The 24,411-nt window shown below is 50.5% G+C and overlaps 2 protein-coding genes across 4 annotated transcripts; one reads left to right on the top strand and one right to left on the bottom strand.

Annotated features, from left to right (window-relative positions):
* The first annotated feature begins 222 nt into the window (after positions 1 to 222).
* On the top strand, positions 223 to 16,569 carry LOC115618948 (ataxin-1-like). 2 transcript variants are annotated; one of them, XM_030510931.1, is made up of 3 exons: positions 223 to 537; positions 930 to 2,512; positions 15,689 to 16,569. In XM_030510931.1, the coding sequence occupies exons 2-3, from the start codon at positions 1,040 to 1,042 to the stop codon at positions 15,752 to 15,754; spliced, it is 1,539 nt and encodes a 512-aa protein (XP_030366791.1). In that variant the 5' UTR covers positions 223 to 537; positions 930 to 1,039; the 3' UTR covers positions 15,755 to 16,569. The 2 variants fall into 2 exon arrangements, with proteins under 2 accessions (XP_030366791.1, XP_030366790.1); XM_030510930.1 differs by lacking the exon at positions 15,689 to 16,569 and having other exon boundaries at positions 930 to 3,455.
* On the bottom strand, positions 10,033 to 23,418 carry LOC115618951 (zinc finger protein 821-like). Of its 2 annotated transcripts, XM_030510937.1 has the most exons (7): positions 23,337 to 23,418; positions 21,891 to 21,982; positions 14,029 to 14,154; positions 13,376 to 13,518; positions 12,721 to 12,825; positions 11,664 to 11,830; positions 10,033 to 10,949 (listed from the first exon to the last, which is right to left on the bottom strand). In XM_030510937.1, exons 2-7 carry the CDS (start codon positions 21,928 to 21,930, stop codon positions 10,295 to 10,297), a joined length of 1,236 nt encoding a protein of 411 aa, XP_030366797.1. In that variant the 5' UTR covers positions 21,931 to 21,982; positions 23,337 to 23,418; the 3' UTR covers positions 10,033 to 10,294. The 2 variants fall into 2 exon arrangements, with proteins under 2 accessions (XP_030366797.1, XP_030366795.1); XM_030510935.1 differs by lacking the exons at positions 21,891 to 21,982; positions 23,337 to 23,418 and having other exon boundaries at positions 14,029 to 14,288.
* Between the last annotated feature and the right edge of the window lie 993 nt (positions 23,419 to 24,411).

The following is a 24,411-nucleotide window of genomic DNA, read 5'->3' as shown; positions in this document are numbered from 1 at the left end:
CCCGCAGCGCGTGCCCGTGGTGGGACCGGGCGGGACGCGCCGCCCGCAACCAGGGTTCCGGGGTCCCGCTGCCGGGGGTCCGCTCCTGGCTGCTAGCGCCGCTTCTGCCGAGCGGTCACTGCGGCTGCAAACACAGCGTCGCGCTGTGCTGACAGCAGGGGCTCGGCCCAGCGCCTTCCCCACGGCTGGCCGGCGCGAAGCAGAGCGGCTGGTGTGGGAAGCGGCCGCGAGGCGGGCCCGGCGGCAGCGCCCGAGCGGCGGAGGGTGTGCGGGCCGGGGTGCGGGAGGGGGATTGAGAGCAGCGGCTGCGGAGCCGGTCCCCGCCCCGTGCGGCTTTTCTCTCTGCGCTCCTTGGACCTTTCGTCACCTCGAACATCAACGAATGCCCGGAGCTTACCGGCAAGGCCCGCTCACATTCAAGACGAGGCCGCCAATGCCCCGCCGCAGGGAGCAGGTCCCGCCCTGAGCCCTGGGGGAGGTGCCACCGGGCGTGGCCTGGTTGCCATGGCAACCGGCGCGGCCGCCTTCCATCGACGGGTGAGGCATTTCCTCCGCGCGGGGTGGTGTGTCGCGTCATCGCTGTGTGCCGCGGCGCGGGGAGGGGTCGGGCCGGGCCGGCGGTGGCCGCGGGCGGTGCCGGGGCTGATGCGGGCCGCGGAGGAGGAGCTGGCCGATGGCGGGTGAGCCGCGAGCAGTAGCTGGGGCGCCTCTGCGATGCCGCGGGCTCGGCTCGGCGGGGCAGGCCGGGCCGCGGCCGGGGTTCCGGGGTCTGTGACCGGGCTCGGGCGCCCTCCGTCTCCGGGATCCTGGACTAGAACTGGGGGCCGTCGCCCTGCTTCTTGGCAGGGCTGGGGCTTGGGGCTCCTGCAGCTTTCCGAGGCCCTCGGTGGCAGGACCGGGATTCATGGTTCCCTCTGTTCCTGGCGCAGGTGAGGTGGCGGCCGGCGGCGGGGATCCGGGAGCCAGCGTGTGGCAGCCCCTGCGGGTGCCCTCATGAACGAGAGTCGCGGCCGGGGTTGCCAGGACACCGCGGGGCACCATGAGAGCGGGCCACGAGCGGAGCCAGGAGTGCCTCCCGCCAAAGAAGCGGGAGCTTCCCGCCGCCAGTGCCGGCACCGAGGCAGGACGGGCGGGGGGTGTCCAGACCTCGGGCGAGGGCACTGAGTGGGCCCAGACAGCCCTGTGCTATGGCCCGGGTGAGGCCGTGGAAGCAGTGGCAGGGCTCACGGTGGACCAGTATGGGATGCTCTACAAAGTGGCAGCGCCACCTGCCACTTTCTCCCCCCCAGGTCTGCACCCCATGGTGGACGTGACCCCCCTGCCCCCTGCCTTCAATGTGACTTCGCCAATAATCCAGCACGCGGGGGTGCCCTACCCTCCTGTTCACTACAGACAGATCACCCCGACGTCCCTACAGTTCATCGGCTCACATTACACAGTGCCCTATGCTGTCCTTCCTGGCTTCCTGCCTAGTCCTCTCCTGTCTCCTTCCACCAACCTCACCGCCTCTCATGTCCCCCACTTTGTGCCATATGCCTCTCTCTTCATGGAAGAAACCACTCCTTCCCCCCAGACTACCTCTCCTATCCACACCTTCAGTAAATCCACTTCTGCAGTTTCTCCTGGCCAGATGCAGCACCATGCTGGGACCCAGCTGTTAGATACTGCACCAGGTAGAATTCCTGTTTATTATCAGATGTCCTGCCTCCCACCAGGGTATTCAGCACATGAGACACCTACAGCAGGTGGAAGCCCAGAGTCTCCTCAGCAAGACAGTCAGCTGAATTCAGACATAGCTGCTGCCAGTGGTGGACAGAGACATCCAGAGCATAATGTGTCGAGAAGGACCAGCGAGGCTGTGGATTCTGCCAGCAGTAAAGCTGAAGACTGTCTGCCAGGAGCTGCAGCAGGATATGTGGTTGATGGACAGTTCCTTTCAGGTTACCAGACGTTGGGAACAGAGGTCTCTGTGCCAGCTCACAGAAGCACCCCAGACACTGATCTGGAGGTTCAGAGGGTGGTGGGGGTGTTGGCATCTCAGGATTATCATATTCTGGCAGCCCAGAGGAAAGATGACCTGAGCCCTTTAAACCTTTGCCATAAACCACGACACCCTGATCAGCAGGGGGAGTCAAAAGACACGCTGAGGAACACAGTGGAAAGGGCTGCTGCTGAGAAAAGCCAGTCCAGGAGTCCGTATGTAATGTCCCCTGAAGAGCTGGTTAGACAAAGACACTTAACCAAAGGAATGGTGATAGCCAATGGCAAGCCAGTCCTGGTTGCCATTGGATCCGAGCCCATCAGGTCTTCTACTTCAGAAATCCTGGTGGGGTGGAGCTCAGATACACAGGCTCAAGGAAGTGTGCTGGAAAAGGACCCTGCCCAGCTGCAGCCACCCAGCTCCTCACACTTGCCCTCTCATTTCATGAAAGGAGCCATCATCCAGCTGGCTACAGGAGAGCTGAAGCGGGTAGAGGACTTGCAGACTCAAGACTTTGTTCGCAGTGCGGAGGTGAGTGGGGGCCTGAAGATTGACTCCAGCACTGTGGTGGATATTCAGGAAAGCCAGTGGCCTGGGCTTGTCACACTGCATTTTGTGGTTGGGGAGCAGCAAAGTAAAGTGAGCATTGATGTGCCCCCAGAGCATCCCTTCTTTGTGTATGGCCAGGGCTGGTCCTCCTGTAGCCCAGGGCGGACTGCTCAGTATTTTGCTTTGCCCTGTCACAGGCTGCAGGTGGGCGATGTCTGCATATCAATCAGTTTACAGAGCATGAATGGCATCTCCACTTCTCAGGCTAACTATGCTCCCACAGATCAGTTGCTATCTACTAGGGAGACAGCTGAAAGAACAGCTCAGGGGTCCAGAGAACCATCTGACAGAGCTGCTGAAAGGAAGAGCCACACAGATAGGGACAGCGCAACCCAGAGCTCTCATGCGGAAGCCTCTCAGCCTGAGACTGGCAGTCAGCACAGCTGGACAGCCCCAGGCTTCCAAAGATACAGCATGCAGGCAGAGGAGCCTTGGCCATCTCTGCTCTGTCCCTCTTTCATTCCCCAGGAGGTCAAGCTGTCTATTGAAGGGCGTTCTAATACAGGGAAGTGATCCCTTGGAGGCTGTGAGCTAGGGCATCCCTTGTAGGTGAGCCTCACTGTCAGGTGGAGAAATTGCACAGACTTTGTGACAGGTTCACCAGCAAGACTGCTTTCTGCCCTGTGGGACTGGATTTATTCCAATTCAGTGTCTGACCAGTTCCTCTTGGGAAATCAAGAGGGCTCCAGTGCCTCAGGGAGCAGCAACAGGTTAGCTGGGGTAGAGACCAGGGATGTGCTCATGAGCTTGCAATGAGAGCATTACAGAGGCTGGAGGCTGGGGCTTTCTCACACCTCCCTGAATAACCGATTCCCTGCAGAGCAGGGTCTAAGCATTCAGGGTAGGTGGGGAGATGAGGAGGGCAGACATGGCTTAAGATAGCAGATAAAATTGCTTAAGATTTTATTCCTCCTTTCTCATGATGGGGAGAGATGAATCCCTACTGGAGTTTAGGGGGCTCCACTCCCAGTATCCCTTTTTTTCACACATGCACTTTAAAAGGACCATTCACCAATGGAGCTCTTGAGGCCAGGACAGAGATGCTTCTCTGGTGGTTCTGTTTAATGTCTCTTCCACTGAATCCAGCTGCTCTTTCTTCTTGCAAAGAATGTACAGATTTGAATGAATCACAGAAATTCAAGAAGGACCAAAAGGATGGGTTTGGGTGTAGGTGAATAGGGAACTTGAGCACTTGGAATGGGACATGAGTTGGGATGGGAGATATCAGTTTCCTGCTATAAAATACATTTAATCATTTGTCACCAAATCAAATCTTTCTTCCCATGTTAATAACTTAAAAAAAAAAAACCAACAAAATCTCTTGGGCTTACAGCTTTTGCAGAGACTTAGCCTGTGGATGGATGGCATTGGGGGGGGGGGGTTTGGATTTTAGTGTTTTGGTTGGGTTTTTTTTAAAGCTGGAGTAAAATATATTCAGCATTTTCTAGGGAAGGATGGAAACATCTTTTTTCTGTGAGAGGACCAAGCCTATTTTATAATTAAATCAGAAGAATGCTTTCCAGATGGCTAATTCTTCCCTGCAGGCAGTTTCCTGAATAAGCTCTAGACAAGAGATGAGTGTTAGTGCATGTGCGGGCAAGGTACAAAGTTTCTGCTAAGTACAATTCTCTGATTAATGTAGCAACTCTAAAAATTCCACAGCACCATGGGGCATTTTGGGGTGGTTTTGTGTTAGTTTTTCTGATGCTTCACTTTGGAGTTCCTCTGTAGAACATGGTAAAATCAAGAGTAGTCTTTTTCATGGTGAGATTTAATACAAATGTATATTAATACCTCATTATGGTAATAACACTATTCAAGTGAAGGCTCCTGTAGTTACACTAATTTACCCTCTCTGATGGTGTGTTATGACACCAGCTCTAACTACTTACCTAGAATAAAGTAGTGACTACGTTGACAATAAGAGTCTTCACTGACTTAACCTAAGTTAAGTGTTCCTTGTATTAAGGTGCCCATCTCTGTGCTAGGACCAAGCTTTTGAGAGGGTTTCTTTTCAGTGTGCAGGTCTCTGCTGAGTCCTGGTGCTGCTCATGATGTTCAGCATACTGTTTTCCATCTCCTCTCCTCTTCCCGAAGTGTTCTGTCAGGCCTGCCTGACTGTTAGGGCACTGCTGCTCTTTCACTGAGCAGCTTGTGTGTCAGCACCTCTCCTCGGCACTACCATCCTTCATTCATCTGCAGTGGTGGTGTCTCAGGGCTGTTCTGCACACTCCAGGAATGTGTCCTGTAACTGGTTGGCTTCAGCTGATTGTGTGACAATGGGGTACTCTGCCTGGATATGAAGCAAATTAGAGAGTCTCCAAAATGCCCCTTCCATCCAGACCATCAGTCATTTTCCTAGCACATTGCTAGCCATTTCTGTTGCCTTTGAAATGCCTGCATCAGGACAGTTTATTTTCAGGCCTTAGGTGAGATACGCGCTACTCATGCCTTCAGTGTTTGTGCCTCATGGGGGTTTCTCCAGAATGAGGATGCTGCCTGTATCACATGTAGCTTCCCCCAAATGACACACTGCTTCCGGTCTCATCAGCTGTATTTGCAATGTATGAAGTCACAGTAATGCTATCATGTGAAGATTCTGCCTTCCTGGATGCAGCAGCTGCGGGAACAGATGCTGTGTTCATGGCACCATTTGTCAGTGAAATGTACTGTCTGGGCCCAGGTGCTCGGCTTCATCCCCTTGTGTGTTTCACAGTTGCTGTTCATTGGACACTCCTACGCAAAGACCTTGATTAATCTTGGTTAGTACTTAATGCTCAGGATATCCAGGGTGTCTGTGGCCAAAGTCAGAAGAGCCCGAGTTCTCTTGCCTGTTCTTTGCATGGTGCATGCAGAGGAATTCAGAGCTGTGGCAGGCAGCTAAGAAAGGATCTTGCATACGTATGGTGTGTGAATGTAGCCAGGCTGGTTGCACGCACGGAGGGAATGGTCTGAGCAGCTGAGGGGTGCAGGGCCCCTCACGTGCATCTCTGAACACAGAAGTCTCTGTCTTTCAGAGAGAGGGTTTGGAGAGCCCGCTGTATCTCATGTAATTACTCCTATATCAGTTACTCATGTAACTACTGTAACTACTCCTAGATCTCAGCCACACTAAACAGTGGTCTGAAAGGGCAGACACTGATGCATGAGGCAAGATGCTGTGTGGCTAAAATAGCTTTGTACTGTAGGTAGCTGAAGGGCTGTGAAGGTGCTTGCCCTGGCCATTGGCCTAGACTTTGGCTAGCTGCTCATCTCTTGAGCATGGTTTTGAGCTCTGTAGAACAGGCCAGGGTGAATTTGACCTCGGTGCTTCTACCCAGACTCCCTGTCAGTCCCACTGTTGTGCACATTTCAGCTGCCAGCTCTTCTATGGAAGCAACGGTTTGGGGCACATCTCATGGCGGGACATTGAGATGAAGAATCTGGGCATCTGGCTACTTGCCCCAAAGGTGGTAGGCAGGAGGGGCCACTGGTGGCTGTAGAGTCCAGCTTAGACGTTCTTGTGATCACTGGACTCCGTCCTGACTGGGTTGGGCTGTGTTGCTCAGCCCCTGTGGTGGTGGTTGTATTAAGCATTGAGGCTCTCCTGAGATAAGGAATGTGTGAGACAGGTGCTGCTGTAGGCAGAAATGCTATAAATGAACCCATGGAGGAGGCTTTTATTTCTTAGGTTTACAGGGAAAGGAGGAGATAAAGTCAGGAAGACATTGTGGAATGAGATGGTTATCTAGGCTTTTCTGCTGGCAGAGGTGTGACAGGCTTCTCGGAGAAATATACTGTTTTCCTGCTGCTATTGTGAAGGGGAGAAGAGCTGTGGGCTGTCCTACCTGGAGGAGGTGGCGGCGGTGGCCTCCTGGCCTTGGTCTTACCCAGCTCACACTCTGTGGCAAGAGTCTGTAGGATGCAATAATGGGTGTCTGTAGCTATCTGTACCATCTCACGAGCCATTCCTGGGGTCAGCTGCCCAGCAGAGGCCAGGCCTGTTTTAGGCTCTGCGTGCACTGTTGCTCCAGGAACATGAGACTTGCTCCAAGCAACGAGCGCTCATCAGTACCAGACTATGCAGTGGAAGCTCCGTCTGGAAAGAAGGAAAGCTGCAGAGGCCCCTCTGCCTCCCCTTTCCAGCAGGAGCACAAGTATAATGCACTTTTCACATTAAGCATCCCCGTCCCCTGGTCTCCACCCCACACTCGAAGTCACTGCCCTGTAGAGAACTAACCCTTGTTACTCAGAAAATACTGTAACAGGAATGACAGCAGCTTGAGTAGCCCAAATGCTAGTTCCTGCCCACAGCAGCATATGTGCCTTTCCCTAGCACCACTCACAACTGCTCTTTGTCTTTCAGGCTGTTCTAGGGCCTGAAACTGCAGAACCTGCCAAGATGACTCCAAATGCACACTGTACAGAGTTTGGCTCAGGGTGTGTTCCATGTATGAATTAAAATGCTGATGGTTGAGGCCCTTCCATGGTCTTCACATCTGTCCATGGAGGACAGGGCTTGCCCGTAATGTCTTTCTAGGCTGCTGCCACCCCCCTTGCAAACACACCCGTGCACATTCTGGTTGTTTTGGCTTTCACGGCACCTTGGCACCAGGGGAGGGTCTGCCCATGCAAAGCAGAGAAGCAGACTGTGGCCCTGGGGAAGGGGCTGGGCTTCACTGAGGCAGGGAGATCTTTGTAGATAAGTGCTGATCCCTCAACTATAATCCCAGTTATGTAATAGCCGTATTAACACGTAACCAACTGCATTGTATCTAAAGCCTTAGAACTAGTCAGGTGCTCCACTCCAACCTTGCTCCTGCCCTTCTCCTCTACCTGATCTTTAACAAAGCATTAATAATTCTAAGGATAATCTCTATTTTGTTGTGGGTTTTTTTTTTTGGTAACTGTTTTAAATAAATCAATTTGTACTGTATATTTGTACTTTTGGTGAGATCCTTTTTCCTGTTTTACCATTTTAATTCTGTACTTGGCTACACACAGATTGTATTTTTATTGTTAATGCTCTTATGAATATTGCATTTAACTTGTTGACTCTGTAAACACAGTGTGTATATATATTAAAAAACAATAGCTTTTCCTTTGGTGTTTGAGACTTCTTTATCATCTGTAGCATCAGTGATCATGATGTGGCTTCTCTGGTCATACACAGAGTGATCTGGAGACTTGTGATGAGGGCAAGGTAAAGGCTGTGTGACAGATGGATTACAGCTGTGATTCTGTGCTCAAATAATTCTGAGTTTATGTGGTCTTTCTTGACCCCCTTGGAACAATGATCATGTGCCAGTGACACTGCAGGGAAAGTTTCAGCTGTGTGTCTGCTGGCCAAGCAAAACACACAAGACAGCACTAGCAAACACTGCAAGAAGCAAACTGTCAGTTTGAGCATGAAAATAGAGCGAGCTCAGAATAGAAGTGAAAGATCAGAGAATAAAGGAGGATATGAACAAGGGAATGTGGAACTAAATACATCTTTTCTAGGTGTCCTGGGTTCAGCTACAGCAGTCATTTTTTCTCTCCTCCTTGGTGGCTGGTGCAGTGCTGTGTTTTTGACTTTCAGCCTGGGAACAATGCTGATAACACTGATGTTTTTAGTTGTTGCTGAGTGGTGTTTGCTCCGACCAAGGACTTTCTCAGTCTCATGGTCTGCCAGGGAGGAGGGGAAGGCGGGAGGAAGCAGAGACAGGACACCTGACCCAGACTGGCCAAAGGGGTATTCCATACCACAGCACATCATGCCCAGTATATAAACTGGGGGGAGTTACCCAGAAGGCCCAGATCGCTGCTAGGGTCAGGCTGGGTATTGGTCGGCAGGTGGTGAGCAATTGCATCCTCTCCCCTTGTTATTTCCCTTATTATTATTGGTGGCAGCAGTAGTGGTTTTGTATTATACCTTAGCTACTGGACTGTTCTCATCTCAACCCGTAGGAGTTACATTCTTTTGATTCTCCTCCCCATCCCTCCGGGCTTAAACCACGACACCAGGTCTGGAGCATGGATCTGAATAGATCCTTTCCCAATCTGGTGCATTTTCCCAAAGCGAGAGAGATGAGGATAGCTCCCAGATGTCAGTTCTATGTGATGACTTAAATGGCTTAAATTCCCTACCATCTGGCAGGTTTTTCCAGACTCAGTTACTGAACTTTCTGTGGCTTCTCCCCAGCTCACCCCTTTTCCACATTCCTCTCGTTGGTTTTGCTGCTGAGTGTGAAAGCAAAAGCAACTTTCTTTCTGACCTGTGTGTTTCTTTTTACTAGTGGTCCCCCCTCACCCCACAGTGTTATCTGCAGTGACCACTGAAAGTCACCATTGGTCACAGAGGAATTTACTATGAGAATAACTTGAGTGTGATCCATGGTCCTAGATGGGCTGTATATCACTACATTTGACTATACTGAAATGGTTGAACAAGCTCAGCTTACTATGAAGTCACAGAAAGGTTGGGGTGGGAAGGGACCTCCGGAGGTCATCTGGTCTGACCCCCCCGCTCAAGCAGAGCCACCTACAGCCAGCTGCCCAGGACACTGTCTTTTGAGTATCTCCAAGCTGGGAGACTCCACAACTTCCCTGGGCAGCCTCTGCCAGTGCTCTGTCACCTGCATGGTAAAAAAGTGTTTCCTGATGTTCAGAGGAAACCTCCTGTGCTTCAGTTTGTGCCCATCACCTCTTGTCTTGTCACTGGGCACCACTGAAAACAGCCTGGCTCCATTTTCTTTATATTTTCCCCTTGGGTATTTATACACATTGGTAAAATCAAGCCGCCTCTTCTCTGGGCTGAACAGTCCCAGCTCTCAGCCTTTCCTCACAGGAGATGCTCCAATCCCTTCACCCTCCACCCTTTGCTGGACTCTCTGATATGTCTGTGCCTCTCTTGCACTGGGGAGCCCAGACCTGGACGCAGCACTCCAGGTGTAGCCTCACTGCTGCTGAATAAAGGGGAAAGCAGATCCATACAGTACTAGAGAACTGACCTACCCTTATTGTTTACCATTCAATCAACTCTCACTTGCAAACCTGAAATGCTGTTTAAGTGAAAATGAACTTGTGAGTAAACCAGCAAACTTGTCTGATGTTTGCTTACCTTGGTCAGCCTTTCTGTTAGTGTTTATATGAGGTATCTTAGAATAGGAACTCATTCCTCTTAGTTTTTCCATGGATGCTACTGCAAATAAGCACATAATGATAGTGTTAAGAGAAAGGGTGTGCACAGTCATTTCCAAAGAGATGGACATCCTCCTTTGCTTTGTTTTTTTGATGGGCACAAACTGCAAGAAATTTACTCCTGCAGGAGGTGTGGACTACCAAAGTCCTGAGCTCCATAGTTCACACTTTTTAGTGAGGTAGGCTTTCACCTACAGCAGAACTGCAGCAGCCCAAACCCATCAATGGGGCAAGGGTGCAAGAACAGGACAAAGCACAAAAAGGTAAAGAAGGGGACTAAATAAACATGAGCATTAATTTATTTTCCTTCTGTTCACATGCTGTGACTTGGCCCCTAGAGCATAGACGTATCCTCAGAATCTGCTCCCACCAGGGCTGCTTTGGCAGGGACCTCTCAGCTCTGTTCTCCTCCTATGTTCAGGAGAAAACCAGAACTGTCTGTCAGGGAGTCAGACAGGGACATGCAGCAGCCTCCTGAGTGGAGAAGCCTGCCAATGCACGTGTGGCAGGTGCAGCAGAGGTGGCACAGTTCTTGGCTGTAGCTTAATGCAGTGCGCTGTTGCTCTGCTCCTCAAAGGTCATTTTGCCCAGCAGCTGGCTCTCCAGCTCCACACTGCTCACTGGTAGCCGGAAAAAGTTCATTTCGGCTGCCAAAGCAGCCATGGCAGAGGGATCTTGGCCAAACTGTGCCTGGAGCATCATGTCCATTTTCTCCAGACGTCGTTTGAGCTTCTTGGCCTCGCGCTCCCGGATGAGCCGGGCCTGTCGTTTCTCTGGGGTCTCATTGGCGCGTTTCAGTCTCATAGCTTCCCGGTCTCTCTGCAGCCGCCGCGCCCGCTGCTCATCCGTCTCCTGCATGCGCTGCAAGCGCTTGGCTTCCCGATCCCGCATACGTCTCACTTCCCGTTCTTCAGGTGTCTCATTGTCCCGCCGGCTCTTCTTGGCCGTGCGCTCCCGCTCCAGCCGCTGCAGCCGCACTTCCAGGGGCTCGTTCTGCCGCCGGAGTGCCCACTTCCGCGTGCCGGGCACCTGTGCCTCCAGCAGCTTGCGGTAAGCCACACAGTTGTTGCACACCAAGAGAATGGCTGCAGGGTACACAGGGGGGTGAAAGGCAATGTCTTTCCCCTCAGCACTGGAGGGGCCCCGGCTCTGTGGTGCCGGCAGCCGATCTGCGCCGAGCACCTCCGGCAGCTTCGCACTGGAAAGTGGAAAGAGCAGAGTCAAGACTTGGTGATGATAGGAGCGTCCCCACCTCAGACTGCCCAGGGGGGCTGCAACGAACAGTGCCCCTACTAGAGCCCATGACAGAGGCCTCTGCTAAACCATTCCTGCCCACAGACACATCTGAGTATCTAAAATGAAGCAACGTCATATCTGGGAGTCAGAAGCAGGTTAGCCTGGAACAGTATCTGGGTTGGAAGAGTATAAGAGCAGGCATTAGCTAGCAAAGTTGCTCCTTCCCATCATCTCCAGATTTCTCCTTTCAGTCCTATTCCACTGGTCAGTGGATAATCTTCCACCAGGTAGGACAAAGAACATTTTGGTTTCTGCCTGTAGTCCTGCTCTGGAAATGATGAACCCACCTGGGCAGTACAGACCTACTCTGATGGATTGCTGGGCAAAGGAAACAGTCGTTCTCCAGTGACTGGAAACCCCAGTGCTTTCTGCACAGTTCTAGTTCTTCACAGAGCAAAGGAACACCCTTTTAGCAGCACAGCCCAGGGAGGTCTTAGCAGGTGATGCAGAGCTGCAGGCAGGAAGGGATAGAGGGAATCTCACTCACTGAGGGTGTTCACAACTCTTCTACAGGCCTTAGTGGGTCCAGAGCCATGACTTCTGTGTCATTTAAGGCAACCCACCTAATCTTTAATGGGGGTACTCTAGCCCATTCACCAGCCAGGGTGACCCTGACCTGTTGAATGTGGCGTGGCTGGTGAAGCATGCTCCACACACTGCACAGTTGGACAGCTGGTCCTCTGAGTGGATCAGGAGATGTCGCCCAAGGGATCCTGGTGAGCTGAGGGCTCTGCCACATACAGGACACATGTAGCTCTTAGCGCTCACCACAGCTGCAGTGTGCTGCAAAACAACAATGAGGTTGTTAGTTATGAACTGTCCGACTCACTGCCCAGTCTGAGACATGCTCAACAGATACAGCAAACCATTCAGATCACCCTCTTGGAATTGGGAACACTTTACCACTAAATCTCTGTCTGACAGCTCCTAGACCAAGCTCAAGACACTTGGGGTGTCACAGGTCAAACAGCAAGGAGGAAACCTTTCTACAGCTCCACTCTGGTTCAAGAGAAACAATTAAGGCCAAAATACTTGGATCATAAGACCCTTGTTTTCAGAAACGCATCTGAGGAGCTGCTGTTGCTGGACAAAGCATGACTGGACTGGAAGGATGCTGGTGAGGAAGCGCTTAGATGGAGGCAGTCAGCTGGACAAGGTAAGTAGCCAGTTCAGTTCTGCTTCATTCCTCCTTTTACAGACTTTGATGTGCTGTGAAGAGAGCACTGACAACAAAACCTGTGAGATTCTAGTACAGATTTCCTGCAATATTGGAATCATTTCAGAGGAAGAACAGCTGTTTTCATGGGTAGGAACTGTGATAAAGGTACAAAATGAACTCAGTGATTAGGAGGAAGGTTTCTTATCTCACTGAATAATGTAAAAACTGCTTCCATGTTTAATCTGAAGGAACTGCCTGGTCCTAGCCTGCAACTACTTGCAGAGACTGCCTTGGGCTAGAGTTGTGCTTTTTAGATCTGCAGACTGGTGCCTTGCTGATTCTTTCCCCAGGACACCCTCTGGACAGTTTACTGCTGTAAACTTCAATCACATCCTAGCTAGAAGCTCAGTTCTGTGACTGCAAAAACCAGAACAAAGCCATCCTGTGCTTTGGGTTGTTGCTGAATTTGGGGCTTAAGGCCAGAGATATCCCACAGTTTGGAACCATCCCCTACCTGGTATACGTGAGTGATGAGCTGCTCTCTGCTTCCACACTCCAGCTGGCAGAGGGGGCACTGTGACAGTCCCAGCATAGGGTCAGCATTCAAACTCTCAGGCACCTACAGGGAGGAAAAGCCACTCTGGTGTAAGGCACACACTCCACCCTCCCTTAGTATCTAGTCAATACTGCCAGGCAGGCCTTGTCCAGATCAAGGGCTGTGCGCCCAGTCCCACTGGGGCTGGTTCATGTTCTTGCAGACTGAAAATTCCTTTATGCAGCCTCTGAGCAAAACTCCTGCTGTCTCCAGAACAGGCAGAGGCCTCACGGCCTCCAAGCGCACCCAGGCTCTTCCAGCACAGTGGTAGGCAAGGCCTGCTCTGTAGCAGAAGGGAAGGGAAAGCCAGTCAGAGAAAGGCACCAGGACTGAAAGAAGAGGGCACACTGCACAATCATCTTGGCCAGCCAGGAGAAGCGTAGTTTGTGCAGGCTATCTCCTGCTCCTGGCAGCCCAAGAGCTCTTCATACCCTTTCCTCCTGTCAGGAGGTGTTTAGAGGAGGTGGGAGGGAGAAAAAAACCAAGAAACAACAATGGGGAGAGAAGGTGTTTAGATGGTACCCTTCTCTCTCCCTGAGAGGCCAAAGTGAGTGCAGCACTAGTACACACTTGCCTCATTTCCTCTCATCAGTGGGGCTCCAGCCACAGGTTGTTCAGCATTCTCTAACTCGTTCTTCACTTTCACCATTGAGCCATCCTCCTCAGATGTATGGGAAGAAACTTCATCCTGGGTGGTTTCCTCATCATCACTGCCACCTAGAACATGCAGAGCAGTAATTCCAAGTGTCAGGACCCTGAGAGCACTCATAAGCCTTAACTGTCCCGACCAGCATCACCTGGGGCCTCTACCCACCCCCTCAGACCAGGGGCTCCATTTAAACTCAGGCTGATGCACTTCAGTCCCTGAAATGCTCCGTAGAGGCCCTGGATCTGGCCTGTTACTCTGCCTTGCTTGACAATCACTTGGACTGTCAGCTGGACCTCCTTCTATTACCACCCTGCTCTGCTAAACTGGGACTGCATCCTGGTGGTGAGGTCATTACCCAGTCTGGGTAGTGGTGGTCCTTGGCTCTGGGCTTGTGTTCCCTTAGGGAGCAGCCCTGCTTTTGCTGTTTGCTGACAATCCTGCATGGGAGCCAAGGGCTAACTCAGAGGAGATGGGTAAGACAGCCCTCAGAGGACCCCTACGAGCTGCACAGCACCTAGCCCCTTGTCACAGTCTCCCCAGTCTGCTACCTTGCCATTATTGGAAGGGGCAGAACTCACTGCTGCTGGAGTCGGGGTCTTGCAGTGGATGAATTGCTGGCCTTTGGTCCCCAAGAGCTCCAGGAAAGTTGTTTTTCATTATGGCTTGGCGGGCTTGCTCCTCCAGCCCTGCAAAGACTTGCTCCCCTGGCAGCCACAAGGACAAAGAGTCAGACCGATGCCACTGCATTGCTTTCACCACCAAGGCTTGCCAAAAACAGAACAAGTGTGGGGCTGCTCACCTGCACTGTGCAGAACCTCTGAAGTCACCTCTCAGAAAACATTTAAGCAACCTCTCTGCTTGCCTACCCTGCAACACCAGCCTCTTGTACCTGCTGAGGTGAGTCCAGCCCCTGTGTGTAGAACAGTCTCAATAGTAGAAATGTCCAGCATTGGGCTGCTTTCTGCATACACTTTATATGCCACTCCAGCCACAAAAAAACCTGTGAGATCCCATCTATCTGCCATATGTAGCCAGGTGGCTTTCTCTGCTACCAAGCTATCTGCCAATAGAGCTATAGTACAGCTCTGAGTGGGAGGGAAGCCACTGGGGAATGATGACAGCATACCAGATCAGGCACAATGCTATATGGCTCTTGGAAATCATTAAGTCCTATTCCTTGCTATAACAGACAACTTGCACAAAACTAGTATCCCCCTGAGTGCCTGGCACCTCACCTGCCCTCCATAGTGCTACCAAAACCAGGGCTTGTCTTTGGCATGCTCTGTCACCACTGTCTGTCCCAGGAAGACTGAGGACACGCTGCCCTCCAAGAAGGTGTTTGTGCTCAGAGCTGGTGTTCTGCTTACATGATGGATAACTTGCTTCACTACCTTGTTTTGCCCAGGAATGGCTCTGGCTAAAATAAATCTCAGTGACACTTCAATGCTCAAAACAGAAAACTAAGGGAATGAACCCAGAAAGCTGAGATACTGGGTTAGGATAGCTTACAGTCTGTTTGTTGAAAGACACTGATCACTACTACCTCAACTCAATAGGAGATGGCAAACAAATTGAAAGAAGCAACTATTTGTGCCTCTCTGAAAGAAAACTTCTTACAGCAATCTCTTCAAGAACTTTTGGTTCCAAAGAATAACAATAAAAGGCAACCATTAATTTTCATATTTAATCAAACAAATGTCTTTGTTCCAGGTTTTACCTCTCAGTGGACGAGCTGGGAGCACTTGGGGCAAGGTGCTGAAGTTCCCAGCGGGCCAGCTTTTGGGTTAAATCTATCAAATGATGTGTAAGTTCTCAAAAAACACTCAAAGCATAAATGCAAAAATGATAAGGAAGACACAGTGCATTTTTCACATAAAACCAAAGCAAAAACATAACTTTCAGAAGAAAATTGTGCCTTTTAGTATAGGGCCACAACTGGCAACAGCATAACCAGGGAATTGAATTCTTGAGCCATGGAGAGAGCACCAGTCCTGTTACAAGGACAGATACATTCCCACATGCTAAGTTGTTTCAGCCAGCTTTGCCCCATGTTCATACTCACACTGCCTTCTAGTGCTTACCTTGCAATTTCCGGCAGTGCTTTAAAAAGCAGTAATTTAAGGAAGGTTTCAAAGACCTCCAGAAGCTTCATGGAGACTGTGGGAGAAGAGTTTTAGTTCCCAACATCCCCATGGAGGTTTCCAAAAGCATTTGAAGGCATTTATCATTCTGTTTCAGAAATGTGAGAAAGGTTTCTGCAGAGAAGACTTGAGAACACAATCCACACAGACTGGAGAGAGATGATGATGAGCACCCAGAGTCTATTTGTCACCAAAAGCAGCAGGTACTGTCGTGATTGCTGTGACACATGTACTCCCATCAAAAGCCACTCCAGCACTGAATGGTTTTCATAGCCTGGAGTGCTGCTTTTAGTTCTGGACCACAACCTCACATTGGTGGGACCAAGATACAGACTGCATGAACAGCAGACACTGCAGAATTAGTGCCTCTCCAAGAAGCAGATATGCACCAACCACCAGGATAAAAGCTAATGAGCAGAGACTAAAGAAGCATTGCAAGACAAAGGAAAGTATGATGAAACGAAGAAACCCGCCCAACACAGGACAGATGTAAAACTATGGTGGGAGATGTGCCACCTGTGACAGTTACAAAACAGGATTCCCAAACACCACTGCAAGTCCTAGTGGAAGCAGTTAGGTGTTTGTTTTCTTCCCCCTTTCCCCTTCCAGGTGGCTTACACTTCCACTGAGCAGCAGCCTGGAGTCTAACAGCAGCAGGTTCCTGCTCAGATACACAGACAGTCTGCAGGATTTTAAAAGCTGTGATGTTTATGAGGTGGCTGAGGAGGAAACTCCTCCCATCAGTAACACTAGCATCAACCACAACAACTGAGAGCGATCATGTCTGCCAGTGGCCTTTCTGTACAACATACGCAGAACCAAGTTAGCATTGATTCAGTGCAGTGCAAAGAACTACCAGCTCACAGCCAGAAATGCAAACTGTTAACCAAACCAGTGCTGTGCAGATGACATCTTGTGCATTCTCCACTAGCCTGTATCTAAAAAGGCATCACATGATTGGGAAAGATAAACTTTTAAAAATGCCATCTTTAGCTTATACAGAATTTCTCATTTATTAAACTAATATTTTCTCCAAAAGAAGTTAAGGAAGACTGTCCCTTTCACCTACTGATGGACTAAGTCCTACTTTGATGAAGCTTTAGCACTTTAATGGTTGGTAGGTACAGGGTTACACTTGTTTCTGCATACACATGCTCACGCAGACACTTACACCCCCACCCCACTTTGAATACACTTCCGTTCATTTGGAAAGGGAGTAAGGCAGGCAACAGCTGTAGGATCACTTCTATCAGTAAAGGATGTTATGCTCAATAGTGAATTCACAGGCTCTTCTCCAGAAGTTTCTTTATTAAATACAAAAAGGGCTGCAGGCTGACCACACCACCAAAACAGGTGAACCACAAAAAAAACAAACAAACAAAAAAAAAAACCCCAACACACCAAAAACACCCCAAAAAAAAAAACCAAAAAAAACAAAAAGCCCAAACACACAACACCCCCACCACAAAAAAAAAACACAAACAAAACCGAACAAAAACCAACACCCAAAAAACCAAAACCACACCAAAACAAGTCATTGTATTTGTTTTACAAACAGCTAGAGACATAGGACAGTGAAAGATCATACAAATGCCTCTGCTTTGCATTCCAATTCTCCTCTTCACACTCTTGTAAATGAGTGGGATGCCAGGTGAGCAGCTGTGGAGGTAGGGGACAACCCCGTGGAACTGTGCAATGGGGGCAGTTATGACTGCTAGGATCTGGGGCAGTATCAACTTGGTAGCCAGAAGTATTTTTCCTGAACCCTTCCCTTCTTGAACTGTATGAATGCAGGCAAACAACCCCCACCCCAAAATCCACACACACACAAAAAAAAAAAAAACCAACAAAAAAAACCACACAACCACAAACAAGAAAACCACACACAAAAAAACACCAAAAAAACCACCCCACAACAAACCAACCCCACCCAAAAAAAAAAAACCCAAAAAAACCAAAACAAAAACCAAAAAACAAACTGCATCATTCCCCATTCCCCTGTCTTCCTCCCTAAACAGAAAGGACTCTCAGATGAGCCACTTTATTCCCTCCTTGTATATGAATTTAAAGTCCCCATTCATGTAGATCTTCTGTGTTCCTTTCCTGGACCTGAAATTTGCAAGTCTTTCCACCACTGTGGATCTAGTCCACCTGCCCCACTGCTATTCTGGGTTGTCCACACTGCTGTAGTTGTTACTGAAATGAAAAACAACACAATTGAGTTAACAGCAGCCCACAGAGCCCTTTAAGAACCAAGGATTTTGATGCAAGTAACATTTCTGCTTGGTTTTGAATACTGGGTGCTATTTCTTGCAAGATACTTTCTCTTCAAACTGGGAATATTATAGACAACAGAATTCAAGAAACACTGAAGAGCACAGCATGTGTGTGTGTGTCAGAGGGAAAGGGAAGGAAATAGAGGATTAATGGGATATTGGTACCAGGATAAATAGAGCTAGGAAGCAGGAATTAATTTGACTAACAAAAGCTGTTCTCAAGAGTTCCAAAATAAGCATTGCTTGCAAAGGGTACAAGCAATAGAAAGAAAAACAGCCCATGGGACAGCAGGGAGAGAAATAAAAGCACACACTAACACCTGCAGCAAATTTTTGGCAAGCAGAAGAGCAGTGAGTAGCCCCTAACTGATGGGGTGACAGTGCAGCACTGGGTGGGCTTGAACACAAGATTAGATGAATTGCTTAGAGAGATTTTATACTTTAGGACTCTGAGAGAAAATAAAGATCAAATTGATTCAATTAAGATATTTCCACAGTGTCCTGGGTTCAGCCATAGCAGTCATTTTTCTCCTTCTTAGTAGCTGGTGCAGTGCTGTGTTTTCAACTTTAGTCTGAGAACAACACTGATAACACACCGATGTTTTTAGTTGTTGCTAAGTAATGCTTACCCCAATCAAGGACTTTCTCAGTCTCATGCTCTGCCAGGGAGGAGGAGCACAAGAAGCTGGGAGGAAGTAGAGACAGGACACCTGACCCAAACTAGCCAAAGGGGTATTCCATACCACAGCACATCATGCCCAGTATACAAACTGGGGGGAGTCACCCAGAAGGCCCAAATCACTGCTCAGGTCGGGCTGGGTATCAGTCAGCAGGTGGTGAGCAATTGTATTGTGCATCACTTGTGTTTATTGTTTTCTTTTCCTTTTCCCCTTTTAGTTTTATATTCTCTCTCCTTGTTATTTCCCTTATCATTATTATTATTGGTGGTAGCAGTAGTGGTTTTGTATTATACTTTAGTTACTGGACTGTTCTTATCTCAACCCGTGGGAGTTACATTCTTTTGATTCTCCTCCCCATCCCTCTGGTAGCAGGGATGAAAGGGGGGGAGTGAGCGAGCGGCTGCGTGGTTCTGATTTACCAGCTGGGCTTAAACCACAACACACAGGAACAATTAACTGCATTGTAGTTTTCAATTCAACGTGGAATGGGCAATGCACTAAGTTTATTCCAGTATTACCATTTTGCCAGGTGTGTTTTTCATGCACCATGTGGCAAAACAAAATTAAATTATTAAGAACCAATTATGTGCTGCAGCCCTGCCAAAGGGGAAGTTACTACAATTAACACTGTAGAAGGACTAGCCATTATGCACAAGGAGACTTTTGTGATAATTTTTATCATTGTTTCTGTATTCTTTTGAATTTCCTTACACATCAACTTCCATTTAAAACTGTTTTGTAACCACATGACTTCCCAGCCAGTCAATCTGCATGCCAAACAAAACAATTCTGTGCTAAGTGAGGACAGCAAACCATGCTGTTGTGAGAACAAGGTTAAATGGGGGCCATGCCAAGCCTGGAAAGTAACCCTGGAAAGGGGTAGCACCAAGCAAGCCAGGAGAGATCTGCAGCTGTTATTTGCCCTAGTGAATCCAAGAAAGAAGACAACATGGAGTGGCCACGCAAGAAAGTAGGCACCATCCACAAATTTGTCCAGTTAGATATTTACAGTGGTATTTATGCAAATGCAAAAGCACTTCCCCAGCCCCATAGCCTGCCAGATCAGACCCCAGCTGCAGACAGCTGCACAAAAAGCTGCATACCTGCTGTCTCTTTTACTCTTCTCCCAACCACTTCAGTCCCTGTGAAGAAGTCTCAGTAACATGTCTGCTATGTCTCAGCCTGACTCCTCATTCTGCTGGCTCACCCAGTTCTTGGAGCTGATACTCTTTCCGATTTTCCTCATCAGTGCACTGCATGGTATTTCTGGGCCCTCCAGATACACAGCAGGCTAGGTAGTCAGAGATGTCCCAACAATTTGGTGGCATTCATTGTAAGACAGACAATATTTTCCATCCCAAGGCGGAGACATCACCATTGACATGTTTCTTGTCTTTTTCAGTCCCTTTATTTTCTTGTGGTCCTACTTGCTGCTTCTGATGAGTCCTGTTGAATAGTTGCTCTGTAGTGATGTACTGCACATAAAGAAGGTGAACAGGTCCTAAAACTCCTCTCTATGGCATACCAGATGCCAACCTCAACATCATGCCCACTGGTAACATGTTTGTCAGATAGCTTCCCCCGAGACCAAAACTGGAGATACAATCACTTGTATTGCAGATAAAAAAAGCTGCTGTCCACTGCGAAAATAGTGCACAACTGAACTCTATAATATGTATAGCTTTGTATATAATAGTACAAGCTTCTGAAGAACATCACCCTTATGCAGTGGAGTGCAGAAAACAGCCCACCTAAACACCATGGAAACTTTACCTGCACCATTAGAGCTTGGTACCCTTGGTTTCCACATGAGAGACCATGACTCTACACCAGGGGAGACAGTGTAAGTACATGCCTTATTTAAGTCTGATCTAAACAGCAGGAGCAATATCTGGGCACTCTCAGAAGCAAAAATGTGTGGACACAAGATGTGTTACTGGCATCACAGGATGAAGCACGGGACAAATCAAATTTCTCCAAGGAAGACAATTCCAAAGTCATTAAAATACCATCGGGCAAATCAAAGCTACACTCTGCCCACTGTGGAACCCAGCACCCAGAAGCAGGAATTGGAAAGCACAAGTCAGTGCAGATGCCAAAAGCTACACCTCAAGACTCTTAGCTGGCCACCAAGGAAAGCTTTGTCAGCTCTCCCACGCCTGGCTCTAGCAGCCAATGGGGCTTTCAAGTCCCAGCAGAGATGTACTCACCAGTACACTCACTGAGTATAAAGTGTTAGGCTATATCCCAGTGAATTTTCCCCTAGTACAGAGAATAGCATGCATAGATTCCTGTTGCCATACCCATACAGAAAGGCAGCACAAACACACAGAGACATGCAAACCAGCAGCATCAGCAAAGTGAGGCAGTGTTAGGGCTACAGCATTCAGCTCTCTGTCCCATACTCCTGACAGCTACTACAGCTTAGCAATACTTAGGGCCCTGTCATCAGCCTTGCTTTCACAGATCTACAGAAGCAGGAATTTGTTTTCCTCATTCCAGCCCAAATTCTAACCATGTCTCCAGCCACAAAGCTGGATATGAACAAGGACATAGCTTCAGTCCCCCCAGCTTCCCTCGGTTGCAATCAATCAAAAGCCATATATGTGCAGTTTCCCCTTTGCAGCTAAACATCCATACGCATCTCCAGCTCCACTAACGCCTTGCTGTAGCCTGCCCACAAGAAGTGCTGATGTACAGCATCTTCAGCTCTTTCACTGCCAAACAAACGCCAGGGTCTTGACAGTGCTGGAGAAACAGAGATCTGTCCTATCAGCTCAGCTCAAGTATGATCTGACAGATAGCATTTATCTGTCCAGTAAATTACTTGGCTACTGCATGGCTTTACTTACATTATCTGGTAGGAAACTGAGGTAGAGTGAGCTTAAGTAATGTGTCCAAGGCCAATCAGTGAGTCTGTGGTAGGGCAAAGATCAAAACCCAGGAATTTCTGGCTTTCAGCCACACAGTCAAACCACCTTGGCCTAGAACTTCCTTTGCTACCCAGGACAGGCCAGAGACCTGAAGTCACGTTTCTTAGTATACTAATTTGCACTTGTGACAGCATGAATGCAAAGCACAGCTACAGGCCCTGCACATACACACCTACCTTTACAGCATTAGTTGTTTTTCAAGTCTATTCCTGCCCTGCCATGCCAGGACACAGCCAGCTCCCCTGATGAACAAAGCTCAGTTTCTCTTCTTACAGTCCCTGTGACAAAACGTGAGTAACCACCATTTCCCTACAAACTGTACCTTGTCGTCATTCCCCTCCTTCCTGTCTCACTCCACAACAATCCAGCTAGGGCAAGGATCCCACGATGCTGCATAACATAATACTCACAGTGAACTTTGTTAGGAGTGGTCTGTTTCCGACGGGACATGTTTCCCTGACCTGGGAGCACAGAGTGTTCCTTCCCTCAGCAGAGGGCTCACCTGAGAAGAGAAGAGCCTGTCACACCACTAGAACCTTCTAAGCCTCCAGCCAAATGCAGCTGGCTGTCTCAGGGTCATTCCCCACCCTTCTGCCTACAGGGCTCATTCTGCATCACCACAGCCATATTCAGTGCCAGCATCCAACATGATCCACAGGCATTTCACAAACCACCATGTATGGGCAGTCCCACTCAGTTCTCAAGCAAAGTTATAAGCAATCCTGTCCCCAGCATACAAAAAGCTAAGAGTACCCCACTTCAAGAGCAACCATAATCTCAGTCCAAACACCCTTCTCCCTTCCTGTCCATTCCCACAGCCAGCAGGGCAGGAGCCTGATCAAACCTGCAGACCCTGCCCTACCTCTGGCTCCCCCCCCCCCCGGGAGACTGAGGGGAAACAAGGCCCTGCCGCCCCTGGAACGCAGACAAGGGATCCAGCTGTCCTGCAGTCATGGCTTCATATACAGCAGCAGCAGCTGATGAGACGGAGTGGCCAGCCCAGGGACAGGTCCCATCCAAGACAGCTGCCCCTCAGAGGGCCTGACCTCACCATCCCTGCAGAGAGGCACAGGGAAGGCAGGAACACGGGGCTGCTGCACCCTCCCTGCTGCCAGGCCTCCCTGGGCAGACAAGGCTGAGGACAGGCAGTTGGGCACACACCCTGTGCCCTCACTTAGGGAGGGACCACCAACACTCCAGCTCACATCAGGGATGCACTGCCCCTGTCCCCCACAGGTGGGGACAACCGACCCCCTCAAACCTTACAAGGAGGCAAATATCGACTCCTCATCCTCAGACTGACAGAAGAAAGGATAAATCCCAACAGTCCCCTCAGACAAAAGGAGGAGCTGAACCCATTTCCCCCTAGACAGATGCAGGGATCCCATCAGCCTCCTGCCGATGGAAGGATCCAGCCCAGGAGACAGCAGAAGGAGGGATCCAGCCCACAGGCGGACAGACACACAGACGCCGCTACCCTGGCAGAGAGACGGACGGAGGAACCCAGCCCAAGGATGCCGACAGACGACCGAGGGGCCATCCCGACAGCCCTGACGGACGGACTGGACCGGACCGGCCCCGCCCCGTAGGCAGAGGGACCGACTCTCGAGTGGACAGCGAGACCCGGCCCGCCTTACCCGGTCCCGCTGCAGGCGCCGGGAGCCGCAGATAGACAAAGGGTCGCCAGACAGACAGACGGGCAAGATGGCGGTGCCGCCAGAGCACGCGGCGCGGGGAGCCCCGGCACAGCCCGGTCCCGGCGCGGGGAGCCCGGCCCAGTGTGTGCAGCACTGTGCCGGCGGTAAGAGGCCTCGCCCCCATCCCGGTGCCGTGTTTCATTCCCCGAAGCATCTCACCTGTTGTTCATGGATCCGTCCCAGCCCGCAGCTCCCGGCCGCCCGCGGGGGATCATTCGCGCCGGTTACAGGTCTCGCACGCCCCGGCGGGCAGCGCGGGAGCGGCGCTGCGCCCCGGCCCCGCCGTTAGCTACTGCCTCTCCTCACGCCCAGGGCGGGATGCGGCTGCCCCGCACCACCCGAACTACCGGAATCTCGCGTGCCCTGCAAGGTCAAGAATCACGAGTTTACGATTAATTTAAAAACCACCGCGTTGTGAACTCATGCACCTGCCTGAAACCGAACCACCCCACCCCGCGGCGTGAGGCCTCTCTGGGCTGCTTCCCCTCCGCAGGGGCCTGCGGGCACCGCCTAGAGGCCGCCCCGGGCCAGCCTACCTTCGGGGCTGCGCCGCACCAAGACAGGCGGTGGCAGGACTGCGGGCACTAGGACCCGGCTCAACCTCACCTCAGCTTAGTTTAGCTTATCTTAGCTTAGCTTAGTTTAGCTTAGCTTAGTTTGGCTTGGCTCAACTCGACCCTCCCCTTCCCTCCATCCCTCCCGGAACCGCTGCCACTGTCACCTGACCCTCAGAGAACCAGAAACCCCTCCGCTCGCTCGCGACCTACACAGAGCCTTCAGACGAGTGACTCCTGTCCTATGGAGGCGGGGCCCAGAGCAGAAGCTAGGGGCGAGTACAGGCGGGAACCTATCAGGAGTACTCTCACGCACAGCTTGAGATGGATCCTTCCGCTGGGTCATTTAGTTCCTCGTCGCCGCTCTCCTCGCTTGTTCTGCTGTCTCTCCTTTCCCAGGACACCCGCTCTGGTGCGGCGGCATCTCGTACGGTCTTGCTATCACAGTTGCCGCACCAGCTTGGTCGTGCCCCGGGTGAGGCGTAGGGAGCGCCGGATCCGCAGATCCTTCCGCGCGCGGTGACGTGGTGCGGGGAGCTGCCATTTTGGGTGCTGAAAATTATGTGGAGGTTGGCTGGTGAGCGGGGTTGGGGTCGTGGCGGCTAAGGTAGGGAAGGCGTCGGTAGTGAGGTGGGTGCCTTGCCCCGAGTGCCCGCTGGCGGGGTGGGGGGCAGGGCTGG

This window comes from Strigops habroptila, chromosome W (genome assembly GCF_004027225.2).
Source record: "Strigops habroptila isolate Jane chromosome W, bStrHab1.2.pri, whole genome shotgun sequence".
In the NCBI taxonomy this organism is placed as follows: Eukaryota; Metazoa; Chordata; class Aves; order Psittaciformes; family Psittacidae; genus Strigops; species Strigops habroptila.
The sequence above is the reverse complement of the archived record's forward strand: the minus strand, read 5'-3'. Positions and strand labels throughout refer to the sequence as shown.